The sequence below is a fragment of the Hylobates moloch genome, unplaced genomic scaffold (assembly GCF_009828535.3).
Source record: "Hylobates moloch isolate HMO894 unplaced genomic scaffold, HMol_V3 SCAFFOLD_11, whole genome shotgun sequence".
In the NCBI taxonomy this organism is placed as follows: Eukaryota; Metazoa; Chordata; class Mammalia; order Primates; family Hylobatidae; genus Hylobates; species Hylobates moloch.
Window position 1 is genome coordinate 44,293,848 of NW_026652286.1, and position 15,115 is coordinate 44,308,962.

The window sequence follows — 15,115 nt, forward strand, 5'->3', positions numbered from 1 at the left end:
CCCTGGTGTAGCTCTGTTCATTCCTGCCTGGAGCCCTCTTATCACCCAACAGACTTGAGGCTTTCTTGAAGAAGTGGGGTCTCTCTTTTGTCTCAACCCCCACTACTTGGTATGGTGCCTGGTGTCTGCTCAGTGTCAGCTAGGGACAGAGCTGCCCACTAGAACCTTCACCTGGGCCCAGGGCCCCAATCCCATCCTTCCCCAGGAGATAGGCTGGTGGCCTGGTCACTGGCCCAGACTGCTCAGGTCAGCTGCCGTACCCAGGTTTTCGGCAATACGGTTACGGCTCATCTCCAGAGCTTCCTGCCTCAGCTGCAGCGCGTGCTGTGCGATCTCGTCGCTGGCCACATTGGAGGTCATGATGAAGATGGCGTCCTTGCAATCAATGGTCTTCCCTTTTCCATCTGTCAGCCGGCCCTGGGAAGGGAAGGAAGGGAGTGTACAGTCAGGGAGCTATGTGCCTGGGCAGGCCTTAGCACTCGCAGTTCTCACCTCCTTCAGGAGGCCTCCCCAGAGCCCTGTGTCTCCCTCCGGCCCCTGCAGCCAGCTGCTTCCTCCTCTGGGTTCTCCAAGCACTAGACTCGCACCTTGGCTGCTGTGCTCACCGCCCTGTGCTGCAACTGCTCTCCCTACTGAGTGCCTCCAGGTGAGGCTGCAGTTGCTCTCTGGCATCTCTTGGGGCACCCAACTATCCCTGGCATCCAGAAGTCAGTCACAGTTAGCCATCCATTTGTGCAACCAACACATTTTTTGGAGGCCCGCTCTGGGCCAGGGTCTGTGGTGGGGTACTGGGGTTCCACTGAGCCTTCAACATGCTCCCAGTATAGAGAAGCAGTGAGATACAGGAAACAAGCACTGACCATCCAATATGTTAAGTATGACGATAAAGGGAAGCCCAGCATGCTGTAGGAATTCAGAGGAGGGTACTTTACACGGCTACTGTGAGGACTGGATGTGGTTATCCGGTGAAAATTCTTAGTAAACCATGCTGTTCAAATGTTCAGAGCTATTATTACTGTAGTAGGTGATATATAATGAATTGAAACAGGACAATCTCTTATCTTTGGAGCTGCCGCCTGGCCTAACAGGGATAAAAAATGAGATTGCTTCTTTAACCACCTTGGGAAGTTTCCTTGGAATCTTCAGCTCTTTCTAGAAGGGACAAAGGAGGCATCTATACTGGAAAAAGATGCACCAAAGAAGGAGAAAAGGAGCAAACAGTAGAGGGCAGAGACAGAAGAATGATAAAAGTACAGCGTTCTGGGACCAATCAGTTGAAGGGTACAGAGCCCTGCTCACTCAGCGAACCTCAAGGGCATGACTGTACAACAGCACTTTATATCATTTATAACAAAACCAATGATCAGGGACTCCTTGAGAGCAAGCAATAGAGTGACAACGCCGAACACGGACAGGGACTTCTACTTTCATTACAGATGCTCTGCTTAGTGCTTTTTGTGTACAACCCCACTCCTACTAGGAAAGTGGCTCCTTGACAGCAGAGGCTGGGTCTTGTTCATCACTGTGTCCTAGAACAGCGTCCGGTACAGAGTAGGTGTTTGACACCTGCTTGCTGGAGGCCGGAATCTTCACATCCACCCTTGGAAGTAGATGCAGTTAGGAAATTACCAGACAAAGAAACTGAGGCTCAGAGAGGATCAGTAACTTTTTCGAGGTTTCACAGCTAGGATACAGTAGAGGCGAGACTTGAACTGTCTGACCTCAGAGCCCATGCCCTTCCTCTGTACCAGGCTACAGAGGTCAGACCAATGGTGCTGGATGAATGAGGCCTCATGCTATTTTCTTTCCTTCGACAGAATTTTCTCAGAATTCTGCCAAATTCAGTTTGTATCCTTTGATCCTCACTGGAGAGATGCAACTGGGACAGGTGCTAGGGAGGAGATCTGCCTGAGATTTCTTTCGGGAAGCAGAGAAAGCACAGCTCCCACCAAGCCAGAAACCGTGGCTCTGGGGATATACATCACTGACCTCAGCCTGCTGGCTCCTGCCTGAGCCGGGGATGCTGGGTCCTGCCCGAGCTTCAGGGTCAGCCCTTGCTTCTAAAGCCAGTGTAATGGTAAACCCAGTCCTGCCCCTTAGGAGCAAAGGAGAAAGGATTGTGCATCAACCGAGCTAGCTTACTGCATGCCGGGTGTACTTTCCAGCCTTGCTCTCCACTGGACCTTGGCACAGGCCTCTGAGAAACTGTTAATTCCCAAAGGGTCTATTCACAAGGGGCCTGGTAATCCATGTCCTGGAGCTGGTCACTCTGTTGTCCCTGCTTTGGACAGGAAAAGGGAAGCAAGGGTGCAAGCGGATGTCCTTGAGCTTTTACCAGCAGCTTTTCACTCTTACCCCACTGCTTATGGGTTCTAATCTAACAGATCCACTGAGGGCAGCTCCAGTTTTGGGGACCAGGTGTGTGTCTATGTGTGACATGTCCAAGCATGTGCATGACACTGTGTGTGTTCCATACTCACTTTGCAGAGTTCATCCCCAAGGACTGGGTTCACACACTGCTATACTGGCCAGAGCAATAACCTAGCAGCAATTTCATTCTAAGAGATCAAAGCTCTGCTCATAACTGGGCCTGAAGATGGGTCCCAGGTGGGTGAGGGGAGCAGGTGCAGTACACGACTGACCCAAAGGGTGACTTTCAGTGCTCATGTCTCCTCCTCAGTTTCCTTAGCAATAAAGATGTGTCTCAAACAGGAAGCTGTCCATGCCTCACCTCCCTCTAACAACCAGAGCGTGCACATCCTGGGTGGGGCTTGAATGCTCACCCCAGCGTTATGGGGCTGCTTTCCCACTGTCTCACATATGAATCCTTGGTGGGAGGAGTGGGGGCTGGGCTCTCTGGGGACTAGTCTCTTTCTGGGATTTCTGCCCTGGGGTCACCTGTAAGTGGCCAGCATTAGTCCTGCTTGGTGCTTTGATGGGAGCACCAAGAGCAAAACCTTGTCTCTACAAAAAATACAAAAATCAGCTGGGCTGATTGGCCCAGGCTTGGGAGAACTGGACTGGGTAGGGATAAGGGTGCTTCCCTCACACCTCCAGCCTGGATTAGGTGCCCCTACAACTCCTAGCACTCACTGCTTGTTCCTAGTGCAGCACCGACCACAGTGGACTGAACTACTTTTTAGCTGCCTGTGTCCACACTCATTGGTCACACCGAGGCCAGGGCTGCATCTGTTTTGTCAGTGTCCCCTCTACCCCACACAGTGCCTCATGAATAAATGAATGAGCCACATTCTTTTGGTTTGCTCTTTTTTGTTTTTGAGACAGGGTCTGGCTCTGTTACCCAGGTTGGAGCGCAGTGGTGCAATCTCTGCTCACTGCAGCCTCCGCCTCTGAGGCTCAAGCCATCCTCCCACCTCAGCTTCCTGAGTAGTGAGGACTACAGGCACACGTCACTATGCCCAGCTGATTTTTGTAGAGACAAGGTTTTGCCATGTTGCCCAAGCTGGTCTCGAACCCCTGAGCTCAAGTGATCTGCCCACGTCGGCCTTCCAAAGTGCTGGGATTACAGGTGTGACCCACTGTGCCTGGCCTGGTTTGCCTCCTACTTCTCTGGAGAGTCTGTCTTGACTCTTCCCTGATCGGTCCCAAGGCTCTGTGTGTAGCCCTCTTTTCTCTGCACATTATACACTCCCTGGGTTAGAGACCTCATCCATTCCTGTGGCTTCTGTTAACCTCTCTGGGCTCAAGGATTCCTGAACTGCTATTTTCAGTCAGATCTTTCCTAAACTCCTGACCCATGAAACTGACGAACGGCCTCTTGGCCATCTCCATCTGGATGTCCCTCAGGCATCTCACCTTCAACATTTCCACACCTCAGTGCCTCACCTTCCTCTCCAATCTACTGCTTCCCCTGTGTTCACCGCCTTAGCTGATGGCCAACTGGCAGCAGCCAACTGGCCACCCTTGGCTCCTCCTTCTCAGTCAACCTTCTAATAGTTTCTGTAGCCCATGGCCTCCCCAGCTGTGGCTTGGGCTCCCCAGCAGTCTCCTTGTTAATGACCCTCTCCCTTCTCATCCATTCTTTACACAGCTGCCCACGGCATCTTTGTAAAGTGAAAATTTGACTGTTTCTTTCTTGCTTAAAGTCTTTCAAAGGCTCCTTACTCTCTACCAGAGAAATGCAAACTTCTGTGCCTGGCATTTTAACTGGGCCCTGTTTACCTTACCTACCTTGTCTCTACCACTCTCCTTGTTTTCCCACTGCAATCGAGCAGTACTGAGCAGCTGCAGTTCCCTGAGCATGCCAGGCTGTTTCATGCCCTGTACTTTTGCACATTAGGTTTCTACTGCCAGTCCCTCCACTCTGTTCACCTAGCACTTACTAACCCTTTGAAGGTTTGCTAAAGTACTGTTGAATTAAATTGGTGAATACAACATTTCCCCTGACTTTGTGGGCTCTGGGAATGGTTCAAGTGAACATGACAAGGGCCCATCCTCAAAGAGCCTAAATCGAGTAAACCTGGATGGCAGCTTTGGTCAATGGAACCAAGAGCATCAGAAACTACAGTAGGCTGGAGCTGGGGGAAGGGGTGACAAGAGCTGCAGGAAGGAATTCCTATCAACCCCTAAAAGGCAGTCAGTGGAGTGAAGTGACGGAGGAGGGGGAGACAGGGCTTCCATGTAGGGCTGGTTGTACTTCAGTCAGCAGTTGCCTTCTGTCTTTTTGGGCCAAGAATACCATCAGAGGTGCCTCTCCAGGGAGGCCAGAGATCAAACAGGCCTCGATGCTCACCCTCCCTGAGCGGCACGGTCCTGTCCCTTGAGTGCTTCACTGAGACGGACCTTCGTCTTTTGGCCCTAGCCGCATGGCGGTCATTCAAGCTGCAGGATCTAGAACTGGGCTGCCTGGGTTTGAATCCTTGATTCTCTCTCCACAGCTGCATGACCACAGGTGAATGACTTAATCTTACTTTGCTTCAGTTTCCACATCTGTTCAATGGGGGCCGTAATAATAGCTAGCTTTGGAGGGTTGTTGAAAGGGTTAAATTGATACACAGAAGCCTCTGAAGACAGCAAATGGCACATAAAATGCAAAATGCCAGCTACTACCATGTCTCCTTTCCACCTGTCTACCAGGCAGAGAGCTCCCAGAGGGCACATTCGAGTCTGGCCATAGCTGTGCACTTGAATCCCATCAAGAGGCTGGAATGGAGTAGAGGCCTCAGCATACACATGTGAATAACTGAGAATGTGACCGCTGAAGGACTGGTCTCTTCTTCCTCAGCAGGAGGTTCAGGGGCAGGGAGCAGCTGAAGGGCTAGGAAGATACAACAAAACGGGCAGGGGCAAGGAGGCTGAGCCAGGTGGGGAAGGCAGTGAGCAGCTGGTAGGAGATCTGGATCTGGATCTTCCTGGCTTGGTACCCGATGTGCTGTTCGGTCTGGAGAAGTCCCCTCCCTGTGGCCTCCTGTGACATGGGAAGCAAACCACCTTCCTATTTTCCTAGGGCTGCAGGAGGCTAGGTAGAAAGATGAGCTGGACTCATGGCCAGGTGCTGGCTAATATAGCCCCTGCATGGGAGAAGAGAGGCCTCATCCCTGGTTCAGTCCTTGGCTCCTCATGCTGTCTTGATGGAGCAGGGCCCCTGAAAAGGTGGAAGTCATCTTCTTCCATGATCATAAGCAATCCCTCGCCTGGTTCAAGGTAAACAGTGGTATGGGGGGCGAATTGGGGCTCTGGGATCAGACATATCTGCAGCCCAATCTTGGCTCTTTACACAGCAGCTGTGGCCTTAGGCATGTCTTTTATAACCTCTCTGAACCTCAGTTTCTTCATATGTAAAAAATGAGCTAATTTCTCCCTTGCCTGTTAGGAATTTTTCTATCTACCTTGTGAGGATTAGTGATAATGGCTGTAACGTCTTTAGTACAGGTCTAGTACACAGAAGGTACTGGATAGAAGTAAGCTCTTCTCTCCATTTAGAACTTACCCCTATGAGCAGGGGAACAGGACCATCTGTGAGAACCCTCAGATTCTCAGAAGAGAAAGACTCCATGAACCAGAGTATCAGCATCTCACCGTTAGCAGCAACAATATTAGCATTTTAAAGAACTGCAGGAGACAATGTTTGGCACACAGGGAGGAACAAGAGCTGTCTGAGGCAGAAGGATTTTTGGGGCTTCTCTGATTCAGCCTCCTGTCACATGAGCCTCTTGTCACATGAGGTCTCTGATGCCTAGAGATGGGCAGTGACTTGCCAAGGCCACAAAGCCAGTCAGGAGCACAGCTGGAACTAAAAATTCATGTCTCGCTCTCATGACACCTCTGCCATACCATGTCTCTCTAGAAGGTGGCCTGAGCAGCCACACAATTTCAACTCTTAGGCAGGGCTGGTCTTACCTTGAGTGCCCCGCCCAGGCCCTGGTGCAGAGGGGCTAAGCTGCACCTACTGGATGAATGTACACATGCGGGAGCAGGAAGCCAAGGAATGACCAGCTAGCCTCTGGGCCTTTGCTTTCTGCTGTTCACAGTCCCCCTTATCTCCAGGTGTCCCCCCGCTCCATCCTGGCCCAAGGTGACTCTCACCTCATCAAACAGCTGCAGCATGATGGTGAGCACATCTGGATGGGCCTTGTCTACTTCATCAAAGAGCACCACAGCATTGGGGCACTGCTTCAACTTCTTGGTCAGCTGGCCACCCTCCTCATGGCCAACGTAGCCTGGTGGGGACCCGATAAACTTGGCCACCTGGAAGAAGGAAGGAAACACGCTAGGAAGACCTTTCTCTGCTTTTAGTTTCCAACATGGGGCATGCATGGGAAGATGACTTTATACACTATTAAGGTTGCCTCTCTCAACAGAGATGATTGGCTGTCCATCTCCTAGTGTGGCAGATAGATCTTCTCTGTGTTTATTCTTCAGAGCAAATCCTATGTGAAACAAATCAGTGATGCTGCTGCACACCTATGCTCCCAACGACAAATCCCAAGGATGCTGGAATTATCTGAGGCCCAAATGACAAGACCCAGGCAGTCATGCTGACAAGCCCTCCAAACCATGCTTCAATCAAGGACTGTCATCACTCACCTCGTGTCGCTCCTGGAACTCGGACATGTCCAGCCTGATGAAGCCCTGTGTGGAAACAAGCAAGCACCAACTCCGTTTGGAGGCAGGAAAGTGAAGAGAAGGGTTAGGGAGAAGAGCATCTCAACTATCCCCAAGGCTTTCACACCACACCAACACAAGATCTTCTATCTCACGCTCAAGAGATGTTTTTTTCTGGCTTCCTGTATCCTTTTCTGTGCACTCATTTCCTATGAGTCCCTCATTCTCTTCCTTAAAAGACCCAAATCATGTACCTGACCTTCTAAATCTGACTTGAGGTGTCTTCGTTCAGGGAGGCCTCTCCTGTTCTGATTACCACATCATCCACCCACCCATCCACTCCACATTTCCTGAGGGCATCCTGTGTGTGCTGGACACCGGAGTAACAACAGGGAACAAGTCTTGGTCTCTGTCCTTAAGGAGCGCCCCATCGAATGGTGCAGACGTGGACAAAGTCAGTCACGATCAGTGTGGATTGTGATGCGAGGGAGGAGAGAAACACTCAGATGGCTCCAGAATGCCTCTCAACTCTGCAAGTCTGTGTGATGCCCATGTCCCTTTGATTTACTTTTCTTCAAAATGAATATATTTTAAAATGTATTTACATTTCTTCATCTCATTAAAAAAAAAAAAATCCATAACATAGCTTTATAGCCCTTTTCTCTCCACCACAGGGTGTGTAGGGGTGATTTCCGATGAAGTGGCCCCATGGGTGAGGGCCATGGTTAGCCCCTGGGGAAGAGAACAGCTTGCAGTGTGTGATCTGAAGAGTTAACATAGGCAGAGTGCCCGCTGGTTTTCAAGAAGCATTACCTGATTAGGGAGCTGTAAAGGCATCCACAGGTGCCCTGTCTAGCCACAGCCAGACCAGAGTTCCCCACAGTCCCCCGGGCTCCTCTCCTACTGGCACATGCCTCCATCTAAGAGACGGCATTCACTGAATCCTGCTTCTCCTGAGAGCCAGCAATGATGGGGGTGCCAAGACCCTCAGGGGGAGGTAGCTATGTCTGAAATCCAGGGCCATATTCTAGCTTGGCCACTGGTCAGAAATTCATGCTGTGATGTACTTTTAGTTTTTTCTCTGTCCTGTCATTCTACAGCTGAGACACAGGGTGGCAAGAAGAACCCTGGGCTGGGAGCCAGGGGGCTCGGGTTCCAGTCCTAGTTCTGCCTGCCTGTGGAGCCTTAGACATGCTGCCTCCCCTTTTTGAGCTGCAGTTTTGTCCTGTGTTACACAATGCTCTTGGCTCCTCTCTGTGCCTCACCAGGGGTCTGAGAATCTAATCCAAGACGTGGGACAGGGCTTAGAGAAGTTATTAAGGCCACTTGGGGGAAAGCACTGCTATCAGCACATGGGGCATGAGCCAGAAAGCATTTCCAGAGGGTCCCTAGGCTGCTCAGTTGAGATCTGCAGGTTTCAGGAAGAGTGGGAGGATGGCCGTGGGGAACTGGGAGAAGCAATGGGCTGGAAGCCACAAGACGGGTCTCTGATTAATAACAGCTGACATTTACTGGGTATTTACTATGTGCCTGGCAATGTTTTAAGCAAGCTATAAAGGGCTTTAGAACACGTACAAGTCTCTGGGGTAAGCACTACTGTCACCTCCACTTTACAGATGAGAAAACTAAGTCATAGATTAAAGTAACTTGCTCAAGGTCACCCGCGCTTGGCAATCCAGCTCCAAGTCTGTGCTCTTAGCCATCATGCTACACTGTCTCATAGCTTCCCCTCTGCCAATCAGCTGGGCTCTTGACAATCTTCACCTGAAGGGTTCTGAGCTTCGTGTCCAGATGCCAATGAATGTCTGACGTCACATGGACTATAGACTCTCGTGCTTACTTATGTCAAGTGACCTGGGTTCTCACCCTAGTTCTTCTAATGATTTGCTGTGTAATTTTGAAAAAGTTTTTTGGCTTGATTTTCTTGGCCGGAATCATCATTTTGATTTCACACGATCTTAGCTTGGTGTTATCAACAAAGTGAGGCAAGAACAATAAGAGTAACATCCAACATGTACTGATTGCTTACCACATGCCACGAATGGCATTTAACATTTTACATCACTATCTCATTTAACCTTCCAAACAATCCAGTGAGACTGGCACCATTATGGAGCCCACTTTACAGATGAGAAAGCTGAAGTAAACAGAGGTCCTGGCCAACTCCACATAGCAGAGTACAGTTGGGATTTGAACCCAGGCAGCTGCACTCAGATACTTGCTCTTTATCCCTCATCATATTGCTACTATAACTAAGTCTTTTGGACTCCACCACCCTACCTTATGATATCACAACACCATTAAGGTTCCTTCTCAAGGCTTATTAGCTCTAGTAATAAAAGTTAACAGAGCCACTCAATTTGGGAGAAATAGTATACAGGCTAATGAGAGAAAAAAGTAAGTTCACAGATCTGATAAAGAAGTCATATAAATGTACAAAGAATGCTTCTGAAGCGGCAAGATCTGGAGGTGTCAGTGTCTCTTTACAAATGAAGAAACTAGGGATCAGAGAGCCAGAACTAGAATTCACATCACCAGACTCCAGGCCAGTGCTCATTTCATTTTGTCAGCCGTCTTGGGAGGCAAATTAAAGGGAGCTTCTGTTTGGTAAAAGTCTACTTTACACTGGGCTCTGTGAATGACGCTTTCCATACATCACTCTTTGGGTCCCAGGTACACTGGCTACATAGCTTAAAGTTCAGGGCTCTCTTGGATTTTGAAGGCAGGTCTCAAACATGCCTGTCATGTGGCTATAAAGTGTCTACGCTAAACACAGATTCTGTAATGAGTTGACCCACAGGGCTAGCACAGGTAGGAGTTTCATAGAAGCACCACCTATGATTTAAAAATAAAATACATGGTTGTTTTTATGGAGCTTCTCATGCCTCTCATCTCCCAATGTGAAATGGGGACACATTGGCAAGTTTCCAATCCAGCTTCCTAGAGCAGCTGAGAACAACGGTATCACAGTGAGGAGTTGAGAGACTGGATTGATTCTGGTTTTATTTCTTCCCCTAATAGGTGACCTTAGATAAGCCTAAGAATGCTGTAGGGCCTCAGTTTTCCCATCTGAAAAGTGGGTCTAATTTAGCATCCATGCTATCTTCCCCATAGGATCAAATGGGAGAGTAGATGGGGCGCTGCTGTGGTAAGTAGGAAGTGACAAATAAATACAAGTCAAGGAATAGGCACTTGCTGTGTGCTCACCATGATGTGATGACATAAGTGATGAGCACACAGCATCGTCACTTGATGCTCACCATAACCTAAGATATGGGTTGGAGGGCTTTCACCTTGAGGCAAGAGAGCTGAAACTTCAAGGGGTAAAGTTTACCTGCCTAGGGCCAGTAGAAAGTAGAAGCACCGGAACCTGAAGCAAAGAATGGTTGCTCCAGAGCTCTGTCCACCACAGTGCGCTGCCTCCAAGGGTGATGGTGTTACTTCCTTCTGAGTGAGGCATGCACTGAAGGATGCCAATGTCATCCTGCACTGGGGTAAATTTGTCTCCCATTCAGATGTGTCAACTAAAAAATTACTTGCATTATTAGTCTCCTAACAAGCCCCCTCTCCTTTCTACACCAGCAAGTCAGTAGATACTTTCCTTCTACTTCCACTGTGTATGAAGACATATGAAGACAGCTTGGATAAGGAGATTATAATTTGTAATTAAATATTAACCTTTCTGACAGTATTAAAATTAAACCACTCAGAATTCTTCATCCCTAATCAGGTGGTTCCTGCCCGTAACTACATCTTCCCTAATAGTCCTGCTAGTTTATGGCCCTTTCCAGAGTGCTAATTGTTTCAATCGCTGCCAACCTGATGAATTGACTTAAAAATGCTATTTCGGTCGGAGTGCATTAGCATGCTATGGGCTGCTTCTTGCTTGCCCGCTTGTCAAGTGGGTCTGCTCCAGGTTTGGTGGAGGCAGAGCTGGTGGGGTTTAAGAGCCTTCAGCCATTTATGAAGCAGAAGGGGGCTCAGGAGGACACAATCTGAGCTACCTTGTTTCTGTGGCTGCCAGTGGGGCAGGCAGGCCAGGAAGAGAACAGGAGTCCAAGACTCTGTGCTGCTGGGGCCACTTGGCTGGCAGAGGCCCAAGCAACTCCTCATTGCCTTGGCCAGGGAGGCTTTCCTTAGAAAGGCAAGAGCATCTGGGGTCTCAGGCGACCTCCTGCCCTGGATGCTGGGAAGGCTGGTAGGAGACTGTTTGGCTTTCAGTGAAATGTTTTTGCACTCTCTCCGAGGATTGCTGTCTCTGCACAAAAGCATTTCCTTTCTCCCTAAAAAGCTAAACTGAGCAGGCCTTGGAAAGCCTGAGTGTGAACAAACAGGGGATGGGGATGGCCCTCTCCTGTGGAGAATCCAGGGCTCTGAGCCATGGAGGAAGGGGGACTATAAGCACCCCAGGCTCAAGACATAAGAAACCATGTTTAAAAGCTCATGCAGGATAGTGAGAGGCAACAAGGCATCCTCTTATTCCTACTGGTTTTCTCCTACAGCCCCCAAGACTCCCATTAGCACAGCCATGACTGCACTGAACAGTAATGGTGTCTTTCTAAAGCTGTTTCCCTCTCCAACCTGAGCTCCTTGGAGCAGGGGGAGTGTCTTAATAAATGCTGTATTAGCAGCATCTAGTACAACACCTGGCACGGCACAGATGCTTGAAAATGTTGTATAGTAGATCTCACTTTGTTTCCTCAAGAGTCAGGCAGGGCAAGGATTATTATTCCCATTTTACAGATGAAGAAACTGAGGCATAAAGAGGTGGGATAACTTGCCCAAATCTCTGGAGCAATTGGTGGCCAAGCTGGGGCCAGAGCTGAGGTCTGCTTCCTGGGTCAGGGCCCATCTTTTTTATTGCCTATTGCTGAATTCAGAGGGTCAGATTTTTTGGGATAGCAGGAATGGTGAGGTCTCCACGATCTGCAGGTCAGACCTAGGTCCCAGTCCTTACCTTTTTAGCATCTTTGTGCATATATTTGGCTGTCTGCTTGGCCAGCTCTGTTTTTCCTAGTAAGAAAGAAGGGAGAGGTGTTGGGTTAGAACCAGGTGACTAACCGCTGGAATGAAAGAATACTAGAAATGCACGGACACTAGAAAGAATATATTCTATGGATGAGAATGTTGAGGCACAGAAAGGATCAGTGACTCTCCCACAGTCACCTAGGGAGTTAATGGTGAAGCTGGGACCAAAATCAAAGTCTGCACCTGCATCTTAATTTTTCTGGGATGGGGATTGAGGCCTTTTCTCTGTAGCACCATCCTAAGAGTGACAGGCTGACTTTATAATCCAGAACCAACTTGCTTTTTAAAGCCCAGTACAAACCTCACCTCTCCTAGGAGTACCCGGGCCTCCTGGCTCACTGCCCTGCATCCCTCTCAATACCCACAGTCCTGCCATTTAGCCAGGCCCTGGAACCACATGCCAGATAGAGGGTGGGAGGGGCTGAAGAGTACCTCTCATTGTGGCTTCACGGTCCTTCTTTGTACCACAGAGAAGGAATGACAATACTGAAGTGGGGGCTCTGAAGGGCCATTTGGTGGATGGTAACCTTTGGAAGTCCCTGACTGGTATAAAAGTCAAGTTCTGTAGCATCATGGTCAGGTGGTGGTATCCTTTTGGGGGCCTACATCTGAGGGAGAGGCCCACGAAGATGTTGGGAGGGGAAGAGGAGGAAACTAAACCATGAAATTTCCCATCAGGTTCCCTTCAGGTTCCAGTGCTTCTGGTGGGAGGCGGTAGTGAAGGAATGGGGGGGGGTTCTGTCAGGGCAGAGAATGAGGGGTAAGAATGCCTCGGATAATCCAGCCCAACTGGCTAGAAAAATACTCAACCCATCTTACTGCAACCAATTTTGCTATGCACCTGGCACCGCGGTGGTCATTAGGGGCCTTCTTTAGCATTTACAGCTAGGCTGTACTGAACATGGTTGATGTGCTGGGCAGAGGAGGTGGTTCAACTGTTCCCGAAGGGGAGGCTCTGCGGATGCAGAGTGGCTGGACCAGGGTTAATGGGCCCTGAAGGGCCTGGTCCTCCAGGTGAATCAGTCTTAGCACCACAACTTCCAGAGGGAGGGGCATGTTCCAGCTCTTCATAACATGACAGATGGTAACAGAGTCCTCTTTCTTGGTGGCTCTGTAATCTGGAAGCCGTTGTTTTTAGAGCTGGAAGTTGACCTAGAGGTGGACCTGCTGACCCTGGCCCGCAGCAGCTGGGGCTGTCAGGCTTGGGCCGGGCACTACCCTAGCTCTCCGTCCCCACTGGCTGATCTGCTCCCAATTACCTATTCCAGATGATCCCAAGAAGAGGAAGACCAGAGGGTGTTCTTCATCGTACCAGCCATTCTCCTTCCTCCGGATCGCTACGGCCAAACACACAAGATGGGGGGACAGGGAGGGAAGCAGATAAATCAATGACACAAAAGGCAGGATAATTATCACTAAGTATACAATATGTTTTACTGCTCTGCGCCCACTCAAAGTCCTCACTACCATTAGTGCTGCCTAATCTGATTAGCCGGCAAGGCCCCTAGGGACACCTAATCAGGTTAGCATGGATTTGGAAAGCTGCCCAGAGCAGATTTCGGATAAAGTTTTCCAGGATGAGCACTCAGCGTTGCTAGGGAAACTGAAAGGCGGGTGGATGGTGAATGGAGGTGAAGGGGGTGGGGGACTGGTGAAGGAGAATTCGAGAGGAACTTCAGCTCTCACTGGTTACTCATGTACTCATCGCTAGTGGGACTATGGGCCGCCTCCTATGCAAATACAAGAGGCAGAAGCCCATGGCAGGCCCTTGGGGATGTGGGGTGTGAGCCCTGGACTCTTTCCTATCTGGGGAAACTAAGGTCTGGTCCACTGTCTGGGTCAGAAAGTGGAAACACAGCCAAATGCATTTTCTGGAAGCCAATCAAAGGCAACATGGAGCTCAGGGCATGGAAGGGGTAAGCCACAGGGTTACCAGAGATGCTAACTATAGCCTCCAGTGGTGGAGGGAGTGGGGAGCACGGGGAGTGGGACAGATAGGTACCAGGTTCCTTGGAGGCTCAACTCTGCTAGAGCAAGACCTGACCTCCTCTTCAAGAGGACATATGTAATTAAGGGCTACGCATTCAATCTGAGAAAACTAAGTGCTTAATTATGGAGTAGGAGAATCAGGCTCAGAAACATTGCTCAAGTATATGAGTGGGGGTGGAGTGAGGCAGAACTGCAAGAAGAATCATGCACTGAACATGCTGTTTGCTAAGCACAGTGGGAAAATTCACCAACAACGTATCTATTCAAGACCCACACAAATACCCGGAGAGGAAAGTAGTATTCTCAACTCCATTATACTGAACACAAAACTGAGGCAACAGATAGAGACTTGCCCAAGTCACACAACTAGTAGATGGTAGAGTTGCTTCTCTCTCTAAACCTGTCTTCTTTTTTTAAAAAAGTAACATATGGCTGCTCAAAAAAGTATGAATTTTGGTTGCACTAATGGAAACATGGCAGTCAGGAGCAGGAAAGAGACAGAGCACTGTGTAATGTCAAGGTCAGTCTGCAAATGGAACAGCATGTCTGATCTGGTCCCCAGGGTGTCAGGGGAAAATCAGCTAAGGGATAGATGTCAGAGAACAAGGCCTGGAACACTAGTCAATCGAGAAAGATTTGACAGTTTGGGATGTGTCTGCCCATCTTGAGTTGCCAAGATCCTAACTACTACACTGTGTGGTTGAATTTCAAAGAAGTGACTGCAGAGGTCTGGGAAGGTTCTTTGGAAGAGGCAGGACTGGTGATGGATCATGGAGGATGGGCAGGATTTGAAGAGGCAAAGGTGGCCAGCATGTCAGAGGTGGACAGACAAGAATGATCATGAGGAGTGGTGGGGTGGGATCAGACTGTGAAGGTCTGGAATACTGTTTTAGGAGTTCAGCCTCAAGCCAGTGGTCTTTCTCATCTCGATCTCTAATGTTCCTACCTAAAATACAACTTTCTCTCTACTTCTGGCCTCAGTAGAAACAGATGGAAGCTGTGCAAATTCACGGACATCAGACTAGCCACTTCT

At 49.3% G+C, this 15,115-nt stretch overlaps 1 protein-coding gene across 6 annotated transcripts in view; it reads right to left on the minus strand.

Annotated features, from left to right (window-relative positions):
* CLPB (ClpB family mitochondrial disaggregase) overlaps positions 1-15,115 on the minus strand; it is a 144,252-nt gene that overhangs the window by 1,938 nt on the left and 127,199 nt on the right. For 5 of the 6 annotated variants that reach the window (XM_058446443.1, XM_032166875.2, XM_032166874.2 and 2 more), the window contains 5 exons: positions 13,353-13,430; positions 12,023-12,078; positions 7,048-7,092; positions 6,547-6,708; positions 261-417 (listed from right to left, as the gene is read on the minus strand). In XM_058446443.1, the coding sequence (XP_058302426.1) occupies positions 261-417; positions 6,547-6,708; positions 7,048-7,092; positions 12,023-12,078; positions 13,353-13,430 (498 nt within the window). The remainder of the gene's footprint in view (positions 1-260; positions 418-6,546; positions 6,709-7,047; positions 7,093-12,022; positions 12,079-13,352; positions 13,431-15,115) is intronic. The other variant, XM_058446442.1, reaches the window with a different exon arrangement.